A 21,710-nucleotide genomic window follows, 5' to 3' on the forward strand; every position below is an offset into this window, starting at 1 on the left:
AGAGCAATAAAGAGAAGGAATATTGGGTTCTCTATTTTGATGGAGCATAAAAAACAAATTCAAGTGGAGCATGGCTTATTTTACAAAGCCCAGATGGGTTCTTAATTGAATACGCCATGATGTTAGATTTCCCAACCACAAATAATGAAGCTGAGTACCTCAAGACACAGAAGGTGATAAAGGAGGCAAAGAAAAGGGCGTTAAAGAGAAGGAATATTGGGTTCTCTATTTTGATGGAACATCAAAAACAAATTCGAGTGGAGCAGGGCTTGTTTTACAAAGCCCAGATGGGTTCTTGATTGAATACGCCATGAAGTTAGACTTCCCAACCACAAATAATTAAGCAGAGTATAAAGCTCTGATAGCTGGCCTCGATCTAGCAGGAATAATGAGGGTTAAGAATTTGAAAGTCTGTGGGGATTCGAAGCTTATCATATCCCAGGTCAAGAGAGAGTTTGAGGTAAGAGATGAAATTATGGCTAGGTATGTACGCCTAGTGAGGGCTGTGATGACCCAATTCGATGAATGCCATGTTGAGCACATTTTAAGGGAGAAAAATGCTAAGGCAGATGCGTTGTCTAAGTTCACTTCATCATAGATAGAGAAGAGTTCAGTAAGTGTGTACTTTCGCGTTTTAAAAACACGGAACATTGATGTTAAGCTTGTAGCACTTATAAGGATGGGAACATCATGGATAGATCACATTAAGGCCCATATTCAAACTGGTTGGCTTCCAAACGACGTGACTGAAGCACAAAAGCTGACTATTCGAGTGTTGAGATATTCATTAATCGATGGAATTTTGTATAAAAGATCTTATGTAGTTCCTTATTTGAGATGTCTCAAGCCTAATGAGGCACATTTGGATCTTGAAGAAGTACACGAAGGAATCTGTGGGCAACACTTGGGGGCAGAGCACTGGCACATAAGATAACCCTTTTAGGATTTTATTGGCCAGAAATAATGGCCGATGCCAAAGATTATGTGAAGAAGTGTGAACGTTGTCAGAAACATGCACTAGTAGTTCGACAACCTCTTGAGATGCTGACTTCCATCAATTCTCCCATCCCTTTTGCTGCATGGGGAATGGATATACTTAGGCTTTTCCCCATGGCCACTGCGCAAAGGAAATTCCCGATTGCAGCTATAGATTATTTTACTAAATGGATTGAAGCTAAACCTTTAGCCAAGATCACAACCAAACAGGTTGCACAATTCCTGTGGGAAAACATTATGTGCAGATATGGAATTTTCCGTATCCTAGTCATCGATAATGGAACACGGTTCAACAATGAAGAGTTCAGAAAGTACTGCGAGGAGAACGAGATTGAGTTACGATTTACCTCTGTAGCTCATCCGCAAGCCAATGGGCAAGCGGAAGTGGCAAATCGTATAATTCTAGATGGTTTAAAGAAGAGGATTGAAAAATCCAGAAGTAATTGGGTGGATGAGGTACTCCTACTACCGTGGGCTTACAGGACTATTTGTAGATTCACTACTGGAGCAACACCCTTTATGTTGGCATATGGAGCAGAGGCGGTTGTTCCTGTGGAAATATCACACTCGTCTCCCAGGATCCAAGCATACAATGCTGAAGAAAATGAGGAAGGACAAAGACTAGCTCTGGATCTAATTAATGAAGTACGGGATGAGGTACATGCCTAGATAGTGGAATATCAGAAAAAGGCTTCTTTTTACTACAACTTAAGGGTGAAAGAAAGGTTTTTCAAGCAAGGAGACTTGGTTCTGAGGAAGGTGGAAGCTTCTGGTGTAGGGCAGAAGGGAAAACTCGCCTCAAATTGGGAAGGGCCATACAAGATCAAAAGTGTTCAAGGACAAGGATCCTACAAGCTGGAGGCAATGGAGGGTTTTGAAGTCCCAAGAACCTGGCACGCACAGAACCTGAAAATTTACTATGTGTAAGATAAATGAGCATGATTCTCACTTGTCAAAATGACAAGTAGGTTGAAAAGCACCTTGAAGCTTTGTTTGCTTAGGATTTCATGTTTTAGTTTTATAAGACTAATCTTTCAAGTTTGAGGTTTATTAAGACTTGTATAAGGGATAAATCCCGAAAGTTTATGAAATTTATAAAATTTCCAAAATATGGCTAAAGTTCCTATTGCACACAAGTTATGGTAGAGAAATTAAGTGTAATAAGAGCATAAAGTTTGATAAGCAAAAGTATGAATAAAAAGGTACAAAGTTAGATAAATAATATGTAGATAAATAAGTCATGCAGGGCCAATAAAAAACTCTAAGGAGCAGAGGTGCCCTCGGCATCCATGTCTTCATCCCCTCCGCTCTCACTAGATGTCTCATCAGTGCTAGACTCGGAGGAAGAAGAGCTGTGATTTGCTGCTGTAGGCCTGGAAGATGACTCCGGAGGAGGGAGAAGTTGATCATGAGGGATGTCATCCGAGACAACTACATGAGTACAAAACATCTGCAGTAGAGTCAAATCATCTGGACACAAGTAGTCCGCCAGGTTAATATCGGGACAAGCCTCGTTCACGGTCCCAAGAACCGTGTCCCAGCCAGTCCTAAAAAACCCAAGGAACACTGTGTCATCCCTGACCCTCATAGATTGAGTAAACTCCTCCGAGTCCAGATAAGAATCAACCGCTCTGTCCTTCTCAGCCTTTAGAGTGGCCAGCTTAGCGTTTGCCTCTCCTAGCTCCTCCTCCTTGCGCTTCATTTTTCTCTCTAGCGAAGCATACTTCCTCTGCTGCCTCATGAGGGCATTGTCCGTATCGTCCGAGGCCTTCTTCCACGACTTGGCTTGCCTCACAGCCACTTGGAAATAAGCGTTATACTGAAACAAAGTGATAAACAAAGAGTGTAATGCAATAGAAAGCTACGAGTATATAAGGAAAAAAGGAGTTTAAGAAGAGGGATCATACCGAGGCCAGAGACTGAGCGCCCATGAGCTTTATCCTCTCTAAATCTGGGCCCGCCACGATATCAGTGAAGTCCTTGGGGGTCACAGAGTGGTAGGACCAATCTCATGCATGTTTCGTGGATCCAACCACGGTATCCCCCGACGGAAACCCCCAGAGGGGCTGAAAAGCACCAGTGGCAACAGAAGTGGAAGCAGCAGCAGAAGCAGGAGCAGTTGGGATTTCAGTTCCCCCTGAGAAAGCCTCCACCATAGGCTCTTTATGCTTTCTCAAAAAGCTAGGCTCGAAAGCCTTTCCCTGGGTATCCAACCCTATGAGCCGGGCCTTTTTCATCCTCGTTGTTTCCTCAATAATAGGTTGGTTATCTTCATTGATTTCCTTAGCAGCTGTAAAAACAAAAGAGAAACAAAAATAAGTGGTGTCAATAATACATGAAAGAAAGTAAAAATAAGAACGAAAGAAAAATACCCTACACGAAAACTGAGGAAAGCCCCACATGGATCAGGAAAAACTCCTCTAATAAAGTCCAGCTGGGAGTTACGCCATTATCCTTTGTGAGCCCATCATAGATGATAGTCTCTTCGGGAGTAAGGTGAATAGATTTGAGGTTACCATCGCTGACCTTCTTGAAGAAAGATCTAAAGAGGGTGCCCCAGTCTTCATTCTCCCACTTAAGCCCGACAAAGCTATCCCTCCTGTGTTGGTTATTATCAAGGATCGAGGCACTGTTAAAAATCAGTTTGCATTTGGGCCTTTGTCTAATATAAACCCAGCCACAGGAATTTTGGGAACTATTGTAACACTGAAATTTTTTCCTAAAGACAGCTGCTGACAGAGTAAAACCACTTCTAAGACACAATACCATGAACCATAAAATGTTTCTCCAAGCATTAGGGGGAAGCTGACAAGGACTAATTTGTAGATCTGCTAGTAAGATGGGAATGAACTCATGAAATGGAAACCTAAGCCCAGCAGTAAGGGCGTCTGCATAGATAAATAGAGTCTTGGGCTTCCAATGGCTTGTGTGATCACCACCTTCAGCAGAAACAATCCTAAGGGGGGACGAACATTGTATGTGGTGTTAAGCTTGTTAATAGCATCTATGTTGTACCACTTATTACAATAATCAAATGAATCTAAATGGGCATTAGATGGGTATTCATCCCCCTAGTGTTAATCATGTCTAATAAAGACATATAAGAAGAACATATTTTGATTTCATTACCTCGTTTGGAAGCAGAAGCGATCTTGGCCGCCCTCTCGGAACTCTTATCCTCCATTGATGGAGGTGAATGATAACTTGAAACTTTGGAAGGAAGAGAAGAAGGCTGGAAAGTTTCTAGAGGAGGAGAAGGAGGAGGGGAGTTTAAGAAATGAGAAAGTTTCTAGAGGAGGAGAAGGAGGAGGAGAGTTTGAGAAATGAGAAATGAGAAATAAGAAGTGTGATTTCTCACTTCACCCTCCCCCCTTATATACAAACAAATATCTGATAAATGGGTCGATAAAACAGAAGTTTAACCGGCTGTAACCAGTCAAAAGCCCATTTGGGCCCAAAACCTGGAACAATATGGAAGAATCCAAAGAATTTTGGAAAATAAAATATTGAATTATATAAATAATTCAATGGATGCTGTGGAATTCCAGAATCTTCTGGATTTTGGGCTTAAAAGTTCAGAAAAGATTGGGCCCATCCCCAAGGATTAAAGTTTGGCCCCATTCCAGAAAAGAATTGGCCCATCCCAAGGAATAGAATTTTTGGCCCAACTGAAATCCAAGAAATACATCTTAACTTCCTTCGATCAGGAATCTAATTTAATTCTTGGTCCACAAATTCTGCTTGAAAATACGAACGACCAAGAAAAAAGGACCCTTAATTCGGTCAGAAAATGGAGAAATATCAGGTCTTGACCTAAAAATTCGATCAGAAAATCAGAAAATAAATCCTGACCGAATTTCGGTCAGGATCCTGGTCGAACTATTTTGGTAAAAAATACCCACGATCAGAAAATACAAGACCTTCATTCGGTCAGAAAAAACAGAATCAACGGCAAATCCTGACCGAATTTCGGTCAGGAATCCTGATCGAACAACCCTGGTCGAAATAGGCCACGACCAGGAAAAATGGGAGGTTTATTCGGTCAGAATTTAACAACCAGGGGTCAAAATCCTAACCGAAATAGGTCAGGAATCCTGGTCGAACGTTCCTGACCGAAATAACTGTCGCCAAGGACAAAGTGAAACGTTATTCGACCAGGATCCTGGTCGAACTTCCTATAGAAAAAAAGAGAAAAGAGAAAAGAGAGAGGAGAAAAGAAGAAAAAAATTGGGGAGAAATAAAAATAGAAATTTCAGGAGAATTCAGAAAAAATAATAAATTCTGAAGAAAATTCCTGAATAATTTAAAGAAATTACAGAAAATCCTTTATAAATTCCTGGAAATTATGAATATTTTTGGAATTTAAGGGAAAATTCCTATAAATTAAGGAAAAATCCCAGAAATTAAGGGAAAATTCATGTAAATTAAGGAAAATCCTAGAATTTAAGGGAAAATTCCTGTAAATTAAGGAAAAATCCCAAAAATTCAGGGAAAATTCCTGTAAATTAAGGGAAAATCCCAGAATTGAAGGGAAAATTCCTGTAAATTAAGGAAATCCCAGAAATTAGGGAAAATTCATGTGAAGTTAGAAAAAATACAAGAAAACTTTTAAATAATAGGAATAAGGTAAAGAAAACAATGGGGAGATTCCAAAACAACCCTGAAGCCACGTACAAGGCAAATCGTTGTAAATGTGTAGGTAGATCCACACTTTACGCAAAAACGATACCCTATAAGGGAATGAATGAACTTAACTTCTGCAAAATCTTTTATGGTTTCCCAGAGGTTGGGGGGAAAATGATAGGGAGTAAAATAAACCCTGATTGTGTAATTAATATCGCATTAATTATACCAGAATTGGGATGACAATTAAGCCCATTAGAAAGGGCCCAAAACCCTAAATATTAATTCATTACGAAATTAATTAATAAGGGATAAATCAGCTGATAAATAAAGTCCAAATAAGGGCACAATTTCTTGGAGATTGGCCTCCAAGAGCTCTTAGAAGATAAAGAATCAATTTATTACTTCTTAGGATTCCAAAGTCCACTCTAATTCAGAGACTTGTCCACCAAGTCTCCTAATTCTAGTCCAATTCAAGGACTCCCAACACCTATATAAGGGGTCTCACCCCCACCAAATCATAACTACATTTTTTGACTTGATCCTTGGCATTCAGCAAGGTACATAGGCATCTTATTAAGGCAGATCGAGTCACGAAACACAAGAGCAGTCAAATCGAGCCTCGAAGCTCACGAACCCTAATAATAACTACAACAGTTAATACACCATAGTTTTCAATCCATAACAGAAATGTATATATCATTGTTTCTCTTTTTTATACACAAGATTTCAATATATACTTTTTGTATACAGTTTAAAAGTATAAAAATCCATATTAGAAATATGCATTTGCCTTGTTAGAGATAAATGAGTTTCTGTTTAAACTACCAAAACAAGAAGTCTTTTTTTAACAATGGATCACTATGCAGATCAGGGGCTCATAGCTTCTAGTGGTATTGTTAGTCGCTAAACACGTGCTAATAATACACGCAAGTATACAAGTTCGCAAGTAGTATAGAATCTTTTCTAGTGCGTTCACATAAAGACTGTATTGGTTAACTAATTAATTCACGCACTTAAGCAATAATGTATGGTTATTATTCAATGCTAAGACGATGACAAATTGAGGTTGTTTATAACTATTAAATATAACTACGAGATTAATATTGACTGAATTAATATATATGACAGACATGGGATTCTAACTTCATTAAATACTTTAGTCAATAACCTTATTGTTCTTAACCTTAGCATGCAATGGTGATGACACTAATCAGGCAACATGAAACTGATAAACGCCAACTTTCGTTGCACGAGTACCATACTTCCAGACATCCACAAAAGAGATATAAGCTGAATAGACACCAATTATATTGAGATATGTCTATAGAATTTGACAACATAACGCTTTAAACACAAGTTATCTATCTTGATTACACAGGGCAAGTAAGATGGTTAAAATTACCTACGAATCATGTATAACAAATACATGAACCTATGCTAGCATGGCAAGTTCTAAATCCTTAAATTCACTTTCGCTTCATTAATAATTAACACACTATCTAATAAGTTCGCGACGTTCATAAGACGAATACGCACAACCAGTACTAGGATATCATACAATCACCACATACTAAGGCATCAAAACAATTTAAGATAAATCCACTAGAACCCCACGATAAAAATTAGCCCATAATCGGACGCATCATCAACGTGGGTTCCGATGAAAACATGATATAACAAACGTAGTCTTTATAACGAATAAATAAAACCAAGTATGAAACAAGAGTAAGGTTCTCAAGTAAGAAAATTAGCATCCAAATACAACTTAAAACAAAGATTCAAAAGTAAAAACAAGATCTTCTTCGTCTTCGTTGAATCGTGCTAATACGGTCTTCTCACGGCTCTCCTTGATATGTCTCTGGCTTGATATATATTGATCTATATATTAAAAACGACCTAAAGATGTTTATATAGCAGTCCCATGCAGTGTAGAATTCTTTCTCTCAGAAACCAAGTAGAAGCAGGAATCTGTCATCCCGACACTGCGCGGCCGTGCGCTTGATCAGCGCGGACGCGCTGGCTTTCTGTACTTCGGCCGCGCGCGCGGCCGCGCGGTTGATCAGCGCGGGCGCGCTGGGCTTCTGCCATAATTTATTTTCTTCTTTTTTCTTGCAGCTTCAATCCGGCTTCAACGAGCTTTTATTCCAACACCACCTTGACCCCAAATTAGTACCAAACCAATACTAATTCACCTGATTACCAAGAAAATGCCTGAAATGCAAAAACACTCGAAAACACGTTAAAACACTTAACAACTTGAGTACAAATGCATCAATTCCAAGTATATTATAGCATAATAAAGTGTCATAAATGTCACTCAACAGGTATATTATTTTATATCTTTCTAGGTTTTTTTATTATGTGCTAGGGTTAGATCTGACAATATTGATATACAAAATATGAATATGATACGAAAAGACACGAATAATTAGTGTTTGGATTCAAAAATTTGGTACACGAAAATATATGAACACGAAAAAACATGAATATAATTAGTGTCGGGTTTGGGTTTCCGATATAGGTACACGACACGGAACGACATTATACGGAATAAAGAAATAATTATTTTTTTTTAAAATATATAACATACATATATATACAATAAATACCAAATATGAAATTTATCTATTCTAAATAACATATATGAAATTGTAAATATTAAAATATATTTTATTATTCATTGACTACGTGAGTAAGCACTTCAGCATTTAATTATTTATGATATTTTTTAACAATTTATATATTTTATATATAATCCGTGTACTTTAGTGTATTAAAACGGGTAAACACGAATATATTAGTTCCGTATTAGTGTCACCAAATTGGTACACGAATGTAAATTCGGGTTTAGTTCGGGTTTAAGGTTTGGTACACGGAACGTTTGTACACGACACGTAACGTTGTCGGGTCTAGCTAGGGTGTAATGCTGATTGGTTTGTTTTTTATGATAATGGCGTACCTTTGTATTCAAGCTTCATCCATTTAAAGATTAAATTGACCTAAAATTATAAATTTATGCTTAAATTATGTGTTTCAAGTGCATACAATAGAAAAATAGTCAGCTATTATTTATGTTATTATTATTTTACATAGAATAATTATTTATGTTATAGCATGTAACATTTTAATTGATGGTTCTTACATTTGTATTCTTTTGTTTACATTTCAATTCGTTTTGTTAGAGTAGTATATCTCCAATTTACTCCACTTCACCATAAATTAAATTTATTTTATTATCATTTAATTTACTTTTTGTTCAATTATTATATAGACTTACTTTTGGCTGGTGCAAACACACTACACTAAATTCAAATGCTGGATTGTAAGTGTTTTTATTATCCTAATCTTTAAAATTATATAACGAGTATCTCTAACCTAGTATCTCCAACTTAGTGTTAGTTAAAAAAATAGCAGTTCAGCCACAATCACCCACACCACAGGCTAGCAAAAAAAATTAGATATCCTCTAAGTTGCTTTAGCTATTGCCTTAGCTAAATTATCAGCATATAATTGATGTTTAAACTTAAATCAACACATTAATACATACATATTTATATAATATTTAATACATAAATATCAAAAATTATTATTTTATATATAATATTTTTAGTTTATATAATATTAAGTTTGAAAATATTGTTCTCTTATTAAAAAATTTATTAATTATTTTTAACATACAATATATATATATAATACTATATATATTAGTATTTTTTTATTAATTATATTTTTGCTATATTTATATGTTATTATATTTTCAGTTGTAATAATAATTAAATTTCAATTATATATATTTCATGTATTTAATTTAGTATTAACTAAATTTATTTTATTATTTAAAGTTTATATATACATATAAATCTGAAAAAAGGAATAAAATAATATTTTAAATATATCTAATGATTATAATTATTCAGTAAAAGTTTAGATAATCCTAATTTGACTAATCATTTTAGTATGATGGTTTGAAGGTTTGAAGATGCTCTTATATGTTTAAACAAAAGTAAATAAATGCTAAAAATATCCAATTTAAAACACTATTAGATTGTGTTAACAATGTAATAATGAATTAGTCATAAATTTATACCTTAATTTGATAAAATTGAATAGGGACCTTTTCAATTGTTTGTGTTACATTTATTTTGCTATTTCCTACATTTTTATGCTGCAATTTTACAATTTGTTAATATGATTTATGCATAAATTAATATCACTGTTTAACTAAATTATAAATCTTATTTGACCTGTAAATGGAAAAGACTAAGAAGAATAATTATTTTTTTTTTTAAAAAAAACTAATTCTAATCAGTTGGTCTTTCACATATTCCTACGAATAAATATAATAAATGAATTCTCTCACAAAAATTATATATATTTACTTAAAAGTGAATAAAACTTCTCCCCTCAATATTTATATTGTAGTTACAAGTATTTGGTGGTGACACTTCATATATAATATCCTTATTAAATTTAACAAGTATCCTTTAGATTTTGTTTTTATTAAAAGTACAAACAAATAATTACTTTTTTTATTAGGAAGTATAATTACTTTATTTTAAAGTTATCCTCAATTAAATCATCGAATGTTATATACTCCCTCTGTCCCATCCATTTCTTTACAGTTACTATTTTGGGCCGTCCCATCCATTTCTTTACATTCCAAAAATAGTAAACTTTTAATAATATAAAACACTATTACACCCACTAACTTCCTCCACTCTCTCAAATCTATTATTAAATATTAATAGGTCCCACTACTTTAACCACTTTTCATCATTTTTCATTATTTTACCTACTTTTATATATATATATATTGGTCTCCGTGCCCACCAGAGATGTAAACATCCTGGTGGGACGGAGGGAGTACATTAATAAATTTTGTTTAGCAAATTAATATACATTTTATATGAATACATGTATGTTGATTACATTTTTACTATTTAAAATGATTACTTTTTAATGTATGTTGATTACATTTTTACTATTTAAAATGATTACTTTTTAATATATGTTGACTGACTTTTGTTTTGTCAATTTGTTTCCTAAAAACATGAATCAAAGTTCATTGTATTTATATTTTATATATTCTAAACTTTATTAAATTTTGTTATGTTTTTTCTAATTCTTTTTATTATACAGTAACACACGTGTGTAAATTATATGATGTGTGTATGAACTGTCACATATGAAATATTGTACATCTACATTTGACATTATACTTGATGTTGTATACATATAGACGTAGCGTACATATCCCTTATCTCTAAAATAATATTTTAACAATACCACCACCTATCAAATAGTAAATAGTATAGACGTATGTATAATTGACATGCTGACGTATAACATATTCCTTATCTCTGAAATAGTATTTCAACAATACAATTTGACAAGAATAAAAATATACTTTATCTATATACGTTATATATCAAAAACAGTAATTAAATTAAAATACAATGTATTAGGAAAATAAAATTCAGAGAAAAATTTAAATATAACATTGCTAGTTAGAACATAATCTTGATTTTATTTCATGGTACAATTGTTTTTTATCTTTGTTTAGTTTATTATGTATGTTCTTGATTTTTGGATTGACATGCAAGAGATTGTTTTTGTTGGTACGGGTGTAGAAAAACCACACAGACAGCATTGAAACATTCAAGAATTCTACTCGGAATTTTATGAAGATGGCAATGAGAAACGAGGAGATTGGTTTCGAAAGTTCTCGAGCTAACAAGGGAGTTTTGGCTAAACTATTGACATGTGCAATCTGCAACAACATAATCAGTGACCCTGTTAACATCACTGAGTGCCTTCATATATGTGAGTGTTATTTGTTTAATTTGCGTTTATGGAGTGTTTGTGTTTAGTATATGTTAGGTTTTGAATTGTATGCCTGTTACTCAACATGTTTCCAAACCGTGTTTCTGAGTGGGATATATTGGTTATGTTCTGTTTGAGTCTTGAATTGCTTTGTTAACTTTCTATTCAACATGTTTTTCTTGGATTGGAGGGTAATTACTAGTGAATTATTTATGGTTCTTGGATTTTCACGGAGTTTAAATGCTAGTTGATGAAAGCTAACCTGCTGAGTGATGAGGTTGTTATTATTATATAACTTGGGTAAATGGGGACAATTTTGAACTTAATGGAATGAACTACAGTAGAATAGGATTTTAAATACTAGTTTTGATGAAAGCTAACATGGAAATTACAAGATAGTGAATTTTTTGTTTCTTGGTCCTTTTCTGTTGTTCTTGATTGATGCTTATTGTTCTTAACTGTTGTTTTTCACTATGTCTGGTGGACAGTTTGCAACAGATGCATAAGCAAGAAGATTCAAGAAGATGATCTGAACAGCTGCCCTGTATGCAAAGTTTATCTTGGTTGTATGCCAATAGATAAAATAAGGTAAGCGGAAATTTTATCATATTAACCAAAGCTGAAAACTAAGTACAATTTTTCTTTCAATTTAAATGTAACAGATTGAATGTAGATAAGTAGTGCATGTAATTACATGAAGCAGTTTAGGGGGTACTGTATGAAATTTTGTATTCTACGGCTACACACACATGTAATATAGAACATCATTCTATGGATTCATATTATTTTTCATATAGCATGCATAAAAATAAAAAGAGTACTAGAAATGAATTGAGGGAATTTGCCTAAAATAGTGTGACTATGAGGCAGTCAGAGGTCTGATTAAAGTTGTCAATATTTCTTATACATCAAACTATATGTTCAGGCCAGACCACAACTGGAGTGTGATACGAGCAGCGATTTTCCCCTCTCTAGGACAAGAAGAGAAAGAAGATGATGAACTATACAAGGAAAGTGGGATATTAAATGGAGAAGCTAAGCAACCTATCACAATGCCTGCTAAAAGAAAGCAGAGATCTCTCTCTTCTTTGGAGAACAAAGTAAACGCATCTGGTTTAAATTGTACTGGTAGTCAAAGAAAATCCATTGCAAGAAAAGCGTTTTCATCAGAAGGATCAGCTACCTTCATTCAGAACGGACATAAATCAGTGGAAGCACGCTCAGAGGGCAAAAGATTTTCCAAGAATTTAGATAACTGTGCTCCGGATGATAAGCAGGCTGGTCTCCATGTATGTGTATTTGATAATCTCTCTCTCTCTCTCCCCCACTTGTGGACTGCGTAATTCTCTTGATTGTAAAAGGATATGCTTAGGTAGAAATTATTACAAAGTTTTTTAGGACTATGAGCTAGTCTATAAATGATCATGTTTTTAACAAATCAGTTGCCATATTGAAATTTGTCCATAGGCCTTAAGTTGATGAACTAATTATTTATATATTTCGATTGTGCAATATTCTTCGGCTGTGAAGTCCTCCAAGAAACATATTACTACAGTAGGCAGAGAGAAAACTCAAAGAATTGACAAAAAAATTGAGCTGGTGAATAATTTGTTGAAACCTCTAGAAGATATAGCAGAAGCAGAAAAAAAGAAAAACAATAAAACTGTTCCAGAGGAGGACATGTCCAGTAGCAAGCTTGTAAACATTTCCAAAACCGAAGCCAGCTCAGAAAAGAAGTTGATAAGCTACAACGCTGATGTCGAAACTCAATCTACTCCACTATCACTTCCGACGCTCAGGCCTGTAAGAAAGAATCGTGGTCGGCCCAAAAAGACAGTCGAGCCTCAGGGATTGATTCATGCACAAACCATTGTTGATACTACAAGCAGTCACCATGCTAAGAGAGTAGTTCCGATTTGGATTTCCTTGGTTTCTTCTGTTAATCAGTGAGCTCATACTCTTACTATAATAATGTTCTTCCACAGTAAGCTAAATTTTGTTAGTTCATTAATATATTTCTGTTTTAAAAAATATTTGTGTTTGGGCTTATTGTGTATGTTCTTAGGGATGGAGTTGAATCGCTACCACAGATTCCTCGTTGCTACTTGATGATAAAGTGAGTTATTAATTGCTATCACTCAGATCCCGTTATTAAATCACAATATAAATGGCTTGACAGTATATTATATCTCCACCATGCGGCTCCTCATTCCTAATACTGTAATACACATATTTAGTACTTCCATTTCAAAGCAAGAATGATTTCTTTACAGTGTGATAGATAAATAATATTTTACTTTATTATGGTAATTAGTTGCATAATGTATCAACATTATGGTAGTTACTAATTAGTAGATGTCAATTACCTGGCTAATTCTTAGGTTTCTTTTGAGCATTGCAATTGTCTAATTGGCATGAAAATGCATGCACACCTGTATGCTGATGAGTTTAGATATGATAGCCTACTCTCTACTTACTATCTTGTGCTTTCTGTTCAATTAGCATCTTGCAAAATCACTAATTCTTGTTTTAACTTTAACGTTATTTTGGTGTCCTAGGAATGATACTCTAACAATTTCATTTATCAAGAAGTACCTTGTGCAGAAACTGGAACTTGAGAGGGAAGACGAGGTAAGTTAAATCATCTTATATTGTACCATGGTTGTACATATTCCCAACATTGTGTAATTAGATCATTGTATGTAGATGTTATATATATGTGTGTGAAGGGATATATGGTTAATGCTGGCACTAAATGTAAATTAGTATTTCTGATTGTTTTCAAAATGTGCCATAAATAGGTGGAGATCAGTTTGTGGGGTATACAGCTTCCTCAAGATTTGGAGCTGCATCAATTAGTTGATATGTGGTCACAGAAAATATCAGATTCAGAAAAGTTGCAAGCAGCGGTGGGAGACTCGGCTGAGGATTTTGTTATGGTTCTTACTTATGGTCGAAAAGATCCGGATCAGTAAGCAAAGCCTAGAGGCCTCTTTAATCAGAGTGAATTTTTGAACTATATGTAGTCTTATACTGGGTTGGTATAATACAATAGAGAACTTTTAGCCAACTTCCCTTACAGTTCTGGCATGTGTACAACACAGTAGTAGCACATGCCAACTTTTAGCTAGATATAATTTTATTACCTGAAACTATGACTGTAGCTTGAATGGTTTCTTCTATTAGAGTTTGTTAGTTTCCAGTTTAGTTTCCAGTTTCCACGGCAATCCTTAACTTCAATAGCAATAGTTTCTGTGTTCAAGTGTTCATATCAAATTTATTAATCAAACTTCATAAATGAAGATGGTGTATGCTACCGGAATACAGTGTGATAAGTCTCTGATATTATTTAATATTTAAGCCTTAATTTTCAAAGAGATCTTTTCTTTATTTAATTATCCAACCCCCTTAAATGAGGATGTTATCTTATATTTATAGAAAGTCTCAAATGGGCTTTTTTTTTACAAATGGGCCTTCTTGGGTTTTACATCAGAGTTCAATAACTACTAAGACTTTATGGACCCCTTTCTCCCGGTCCAAACTCCAACATTTGTCTCCCTCTTTTTTCTGAGCGGATATCTTTAGAATTGCTTTGCGATATTTTTCTTTTGTTCCCCGTGAATAGGACACCAAGAGAAATAATAAAATGTTATTTAGGTTATTAGTTAGTGCGGGAATAATAAAATAAAATAGAATTAAAAAAATAATAAAGACCACAGTGAGATATTGTAATAAGAGGGGTTCATTTGTTTTCTTATTTGTCTTTATTATTATATATATTTTTATATTTTTTCAAACGTATATAATCGTTTTTTTGCTAGCCATTTTGAACATTGATAATTGGACTGTTCGGCTTCACCCTATCTCAACAAAAAGGAATGATGAGCTCTCTTCTTTCTCCACCGTCTGCCACCAACTCTGTAAGTTCTTTCTCCTCCACCTCGTTACCACCGGTTTCTTTATTTCTTTGTTAGGTTTATTTATTATCAGAAACTTAGGTTTGTTGTTATTCCCGTTGTAATGGCTGATGGTAGTTCTTCATCTTCTCGCACCCTTGCCAACCGGAATCCTGAGAAAAGACCCCTCGATGAAGGTGATCAAGAATCTATTTTAAATCTGAATAATTTGGAGATCCCCGACTTGGCCAAATGTGGTTCCTTTGATTTTTTTAGAGGAAGATGAATTCTTGAAAGGTATTCCTGATGGTCCGCTTCCCTTGCCTCCTCTGAGTCCTCGTACCCTAGAGTTTAGGAGTAGGGTTGTAGAGGAAAACCTTCGACTAGGTAGGGATGAGTTTTCAGATAAGTCGAGCCTTAACTATCTTAGTTATTACATTACTAAAAATCCGCCGGTGGATAAGTTGAAGGTATATATTGACTTGGAGAATGAGTATCGATATCGTGCCCCGACTGCAGATGAGCGCGTGTGGATGATGCCGAAATTTGGGATGCACAGTATTCCGTTGATTTTATTCTATTTTGGGGTTTCGGTTACCGATGCATCCTTTTTTCCTGGCAATGTATGAGGCTATTGGATGTGGGATAAGTCAGTTAACGCCCAACTCCATTGCCCAACTTAGTGGATTTGTGGCCTTGTGTTGTGACAGGAACATGATCTCCTCGATGAAGCTGTTTTTCTCAATATATGGGGTTCGCTACCATGAGGGTCAGGTTTACTTCCTCCCGATATAAGAGAATGAAAATTGAAAATTGTTAGTGTGAGGTCATCGAACTCCGGGTATCATGCGAAGTGGTTGTATGTCGGGGGTCCGAATTTGGAGTTTGTGAAGCCCGGTAGCAAAGTTAGTCAGGTGTCGATTGATTATTTGAATAATTTGGAGGAATATGATACATCATATCTCAACGAGTTTCATGGGTCGATTTCGTTATATACCCATTTACAGTTGTCGGATTCTAAATTTTTGGAGATTTATGATTGTAAGCGGGGATGTCCTTGATAGTTTCTCTTTTGTTTAATATGCACTTGTTTGTTGTGAAAAAATTGCATGTGTACTTTATCCCCCCTTTTTTTATTTATTATTATTATTTTTTTTGCTTGACCTTTTTTTTGTTTTTTGTTTACATCTCAGTAGCTGGAGCTTTTTTGAAGAAGTTTCTAAACAGCGGTATCCGAGAGGAAATGGACAAAGCGATGCTGTTGCTTGTCCAGATGGCGTCCCGTGGTGCTGTGGATGTTTCCAAGGTCGGCCCATCGAAGCCTGGGAATTTTGTATCCATCGAGCTTCTCGATGACCAAGGCAATAAAGTGACAGAGGATCAGGGAAGGGTTTTATAGGAGGCCGAGCCCGTCAACCCTCATAAACGTCTCCGTCGCGGGGTCGATGGTGAGGAGAATGTTGAGAGTGATGCTGGTGGAGTTGAGGCGGCAGCTGGGACGGTGAATAAGACCGTTACTTTGGTTGAAAACCAGATTTTGATGACGAACATCGTCGACCCTCGATCTAGGAGGGAGGCTATTAGGGTGGAGATTCAGCCCATCGAGCGTTGGACCGGCAGGGCCACCGTGCCTTTGAGAGCTCTTAAGATATTCAATCTTCCTCAAGACGCAGTTGCTTACGAGGGTTGGCGTCGAGATGAGCTTGTGGACCGATGCAAAGATCGAGCTGGTCGGGTATGAATATATTTTTTTGTTTCCATTGCATCAGTTTTACTTTTGTTAGTTGTATTTATTTGTTATTGTTCTTTTGTCTTTCTTGCTTTGACAGTTCCTTGCGGATTTTATACATATTATGGAAGAGTTTAAAGCTGATAGTGATGGTGAGGTTCGTGCGAAGCTGGAGGCTGAGATAACTGTTCTTAAGGGGGGAAAAGAAGAAGATTGGGGCCAGTTGTTCTGAGTTGGAAAAGAGATCAGGGGATTTGGCCAGTGCAAACTCTGCGTTATCTAAGAAGATTGGAGAAATGGAGGTTGCGGAGCAATCGTTGACTAATAAAGTTTTCGAGCTCGAGACACGGCTCTGGGAGGTAGAAAAGGAACGCGATGAGGAAAAGACTAAGCGCGAGGGCTTGGATCGTCAGATCGATGGTATGAATGGGTCATACAGGTTGATAGTTGAGGAGAATGAAAGCTTGAAGCTCAAGGTGCAGAAGGGGGTGGAGGACATTACTAAGGCTCTCGGCGACGGTTTTGATCGATGTGTTCGCCGGATGACCGAGGCTGGGATCAACGTGGAAGGTCATACCTTTGAGGATTATCTGCGAGACTTGGTAGCTTCACAGGATGTGGATCGTGAAGGCGAGGAATTCCCCGTGAATTGATGTAATAACTTACTTGCTACTCTTGTTATCCCTGGTTTCTGTGAACTACGTTAGTCGTTTGGATTTGGGATTTTATGTTCTCTTTCTAAGTATTTGCTTGTTTTATTATATCTATGAAGATTTGCAAATGTAGTTTTGCCATCCATGTTTTATTTGATCAAAAATTTTGTTTGTTGTTGGGTAGCGGTTTGCGAATATAGTTTTGTTACTACCTTGATTTTCTTTGGCTTACAAACCTGGTAACTTTTCTTTGTTAATTTTGCAGTTAGCCGTTTTATATTATGTTGTGGGAGTTGTTACAATTTTTCAGGCTTTGAGTCGTCACGGTGTTGCATTTTTTATATTTTTCAATTAGATGAGCTATGTGGGAACATGTTATTAGAATCTTAAAGATTTTTTCTTTTTTGTGATCATGATAAGATTGCTTGGTATATTTTGACTTTTCACTTGTGTAAGTCTTCCCTTCACCCTCTGTTTTTTTGAAGAATGAAAGGCATTCCAAATGCTTAAATTGTCATAAATTAAAGGTCCCTCGATGGGGGTCTCACAACGACCCTCATTGCATCGAGGGTTGGTGTTTGATATGGCAAACATTTCCTTAGAGTTTCAAGTGCTACAGACAGAAACATATTACTGATAATTTTTTTGAGATGAATGTCATTCCAGGCATTTTTAATTGGCCGACCATCAAGATGTGCATGCTCATAAGTCCCCGCGCTAACCACCTTCACGACCCGATATGGGCTCTCCCATGCTGGTTTGAACTTTCCCGATATCGTTGGTTGGGATGTAGCGGAGTCTCGAAGTACGATATCATCGACTTTAAGGCTCTTGGTTCTGAGGTGTTGTCCTGTAAGACCATAACACATTCGACAGTTCATCAACCCAACAACGAGGGATTTCTTTAATTCTTTTCTTTAGTCCTTGTAGAATGGTTCTATTCGTTACTTCTGCAAGGCCATTGGCCTGTGGGTATGCAACTAAGGCCTTGATGTGTTGGATTTTTAGCTCCTCTAGAGCTCTCTCAAACTGAGCTCCCACAAATTGTGTGCCATTATCAGAAACTAAAATTCTTGGAATTCCGAACCGAAATACAACATACTCCATGAAGAACTCAATCATCTTTTTCTCTCTGATCTTAGAAAGGGGCTTCTCCTCGACCCACTTGTTTGTATAATCCACCGCGACCACTATGTACTGGCATTGGTTTTTGGATTTTGGAAAGGGCCCTACGATATCTATCCCCCACTGGAAAAAGGGGCATGGAGCGAGTAATGAGTTGAGCTCAGTCGTGGGTCAATGGCTTATATTCCCATATAGTTGACATGCTTGACACCTTTTAACATACTCCTCACAATCTTTGAGGATTATGGGCCAGTACAGTCCCTGTCTGATGATTTTAAGAGCCAAATTATTTCCTCCGAGGTGTTCACCGCAGATGCCGGTGTGTACCTTGATCATCGCTTGGTGGGCTTCCTCCGTGGTCAAACAACGGAGCAGTGGTTCAGAGAAGGCGCGCCTAAACAGCAATGATCCGATAACACAGTAGTTTTTTGCCTTAAACATGAGTGAACGAGCCTCGTTCTTTCCTTCGGGGAGTTTATTCTCGAGGATATAGTCGAGGAATGGTTTTCACCAGTCTAGGCTATTCTGAATCTGATTAATGGATGGTTCATCAATGGCAGGAGACGTTAGGACGTCGACATATATTGGATCGAGATTAACAGGTAGATTGGAGGATGCTAACTTGGCAAGGGAGTCTGCCCACTGATTTTCCTCTCTATCAACATTCGAGAGCTTCCGTGAAGGGAATTTTTTAAGTAGCTCTTGTGTCCGTGTATGGTATTGGGCCATTTTCAGGATAAACAATAGCCATGGTCTTAACTGATCTTCGTCAGATTTGTGCGCTTTGGCTTTGAATTGACATTCAGCAACGAAATCTGAGAAAACTTGAGCTTTGATCGTAGTTCGAGGTTTATATTTGATGTAAAATTGGCTCAACTCGATTGTCCAAGCAGCGAGTTTGCCCGTCATGTCGGGTTTGTGCAGGATTCTTTTGAGAGGTTGATTTGTGAGCACATGAATTTCCCTCGCTTGGAAGTAGTGTCACAATTTTTGGCTGGCGATGATTAGAGTGTAGACTAGCTTCTGGATCTGTGGGTATCTTGTTTCTGTGTCTCGTAATAAATGGTTAATATAGTACGCTGGGACTTCTTTCCCTTCGTCGAGCCGAACTAAGACTGTCGCGACGGTTTCGTCGGAAGCTGAGAGGTACTGAAGCAACGGTTCACCTGATATAGGTTGAGTGAGGATGGGTGGGTTTGTTAAGAATGTCTTCAACTTGGTGAAACCCTTTTCATAGTCATCACTCCATTCAAAATGTGAGGATTTGGAAGCTTTCTTCATTGCTGAGAAAAATGGGATGCATCTTTTTGACGATCGGGGAATAAACCTTCAAAGTGCCGCGATACATCTAGTCAGCTTTTTCAAGTCCTTAATGGATCCTGGTTTTTCCATTTCTAAGATTGTCTTTGTTTGGGATGGGTCTGCCTCAATACCTCTCCAAGTGACCAAAAACTCAAGGAATTTACCCGCGGTGAGACCGAACGAACACTTGGCAGGGTTTAGCCGCATATTATTATTCCTCGTATTCTCGAATGTCTCACGAAGGTCAAACACATGATCAACTAGAACCTTCGATTTCGTAATCATGTCATCGACGTAGATCAGCATATTTCTCCCGATCTACGAGGCAAATATCTTATCCATCATTTGCTGAAATGTGGCCCCCGCATTGATTAAACCGAAAGGCATTACTCGGTATCCGAAGACCCCTCTGTGTGTGATGAACGCAGTTTGCTGCCAATCTTGAGAATCCATCTTGATTTGATTGTACCCTGATAAAGCATCCATAAAAGATAAGAGCTCATGTCCTGCTGTCGCATCAATAAGTTGGTCGATATTCGGTAGAGGATAAATTTTTTTGTGACAAGCCCTATTCACGTTCGAGTAATCGATGCACATCCTCCATTTCCCATTATTTTTCTTGACCAGGACCACATTCGAGATCCATGTAGGGAATTGTACCGGTTCGATAAAACCGGCCTCAAGCAATCTGTCAATCTCTTGGTCAATGGCTGCTCTTTTCTGGGCAGAGAATGTTCGGTATTTCTGTCTTACGAGTTTGATGCTTTTACTGATGTGTAAAAAATGCCGAGAGACGACCTCCGGGATCCCGGGCATGTCCTTGGGGTCCCAGGTGAAAATGTCGGAGAACTCTCGGATGAGATTCGTGATATCTTTCTTTAAAAGTTCAGGGAAATTTTTGCCAATTCTTGTAGTTTTCTCAGGGTTTCCTTCAAATACTTCCACCTCTTCAGTTTCTTCGACAGGGGAGCAAGAGTTACTTGTGGGTGTGTCGATTAATTCTCTGGGATCGACGTCAACCACTTGATTGACTCCCAGTTACTCATCTACTTTTTTCCTTGGAGAAAATGTGGTTAAATAGCATTGTCCAGCCATTGCCTGGTACCCAGTCATTTCATCTACCCCGAAGTCTGTGGCAAATTTCATTTTCAAGTGGGATATGGAAGTTATAGTGCATAGGGCGGTGATTGTAGTTCGCCCCAGTATAGCGTTGAAGCTAGACGAGGCACTAATCACATGAAACTTGACCACCTTCCATATTTGGCACGGGGGAAAGCCAAAAAGTACCGGCATATCGATGATTCCTACCACATAGACTTCATTCCCGGTAAACCCATACAGCGAGGTTCGAGAATTCTCGAGTCTTCGGTCCCCGATGTCCATTCGGGAGAAGGCGTGATGATATAAGATATCAACGGAGCTTTCATTGTCAACCATCATTTTCTTAACTATATTGTTTCCCACTCGTTTCGTAATGATAAGGGCGTCCTGATGGTGTTCGATGAGTCCGGGATGGTAATCATCATCCGAGAAGGATATGATTGAAGACAGATTCGCTCA

General features: G+C 37.0%; 3 protein-coding genes across 3 annotated transcripts; all 3 read left to right on the forward strand.

Moving 5' to 3' along the window:
- The first annotated feature begins 388 nt into the window (after window positions 1–388).
- Window positions 389–1,665, forward strand: LOC141661135 (uncharacterized). The gene is made up of 2 exons (XM_074468120.1): window positions 389–483; window positions 1,242–1,665. The coding sequence occupies exons 1-2, from the start codon at window positions 389–391 to the stop codon at window positions 1,663–1,665; spliced, it is 519 nt and encodes a 172-aa protein (XP_074324221.1).
- A 9,477-nt stretch (window positions 1,666–11,142) lies between these two features.
- LOC141662003 (E3 ubiquitin protein ligase DRIP2-like) lies at window positions 11,143–14,543 on the forward strand. Its single transcript, XM_074469049.1, has 7 exons — window positions 11,143–11,445; window positions 11,934–12,033; window positions 12,371–12,734; window positions 12,976–13,391; window positions 13,511–13,561; window positions 14,004–14,076; window positions 14,247–14,543. The coding sequence occupies exons 1-7, from the start codon at window positions 11,304–11,306 to the stop codon at window positions 14,418–14,420; spliced, it is 1,320 nt and encodes a 439-aa protein (XP_074325150.1). The 5' UTR covers window positions 11,143–11,303; the 3' UTR covers window positions 14,421–14,543.
- Window positions 14,544–15,266: 723 nt separating this feature from the next.
- On the forward strand, window positions 15,267–17,709 carry LOC141723760 (uncharacterized). The gene is made up of 3 exons (XM_074525647.1): window positions 15,267–15,365; window positions 16,535–17,076; window positions 17,171–17,709. Exons 2-3 carry the CDS (start codon window positions 16,882–16,884, stop codon window positions 17,300–17,302), a joined length of 327 nt encoding a protein of 108 aa, XP_074381748.1. The 5' UTR covers window positions 15,267–15,365; window positions 16,535–16,881; the 3' UTR covers window positions 17,303–17,709.
- The last annotated feature ends 4,001 nt before the right edge of the window (window positions 17,710–21,710 follow it).

Source organism: Apium graveolens, chromosome 5 (assembly GCF_009905375.1).
Source record: "Apium graveolens cultivar Ventura chromosome 5, ASM990537v1, whole genome shotgun sequence".
Taxonomy (NCBI): Eukaryota; Viridiplantae; Streptophyta; class Magnoliopsida; order Apiales; family Apiaceae; genus Apium; species Apium graveolens.

What these genes read in the sequence shown, in the direction of transcription:
- LOC141662003 (XM_074469049.1), top strand. Translation starts at nt 11,304, where the DNA reads ATGAAGATGGCAATGAGAAACGAGGAGATTGGTTTCGAAAGTTCTCGA. An exon ending in CACTGAGTGCCTTCATATAT is followed by an intron (nt 11,446 to 11,933) that starts GTGAGTGTTATT and finishes TCTGGTGGACAG; the next exon opens with TTTGCAACAGATGCATAAGC. An exon ending in TTGGTTTCTTCTGTTAATCA is followed by an intron (nt 13,392 to 13,510) that starts GTGAGCTCATAC and finishes GTATGTTCTTAG; the next exon opens with GGATGGAGTTGAATCGCTAC.
- LOC141723760 (XM_074525647.1), top strand. Translation starts at nt 16,882, where the DNA reads ATGACGAACATCGTCGACCCTCGATCTAGGAGGGAGGCTATTAGGGTG. An exon ending in GCAAAGATCGAGCTGGTCGG is followed by an intron (nt 17,077 to 17,170) that starts GTATGAATATAT and finishes TTGCTTTGACAG; the next exon opens with TTCCTTGCGGATTTTATACA.
- LOC141661135 (XM_074468120.1), top strand. Translation starts at nt 389, where the DNA reads ATGAGGGTTAAGAATTTGAAAGTCTGTGGGGATTCGAAGCTTATCATA. An exon ending in AGAGATGAAATTATGGCTAG is followed by an intron (nt 484 to 1,241) that starts GTATGTACGCCT and finishes CATTATGTGCAG; the next exon opens with ATATGGAATTTTCCGTATCC.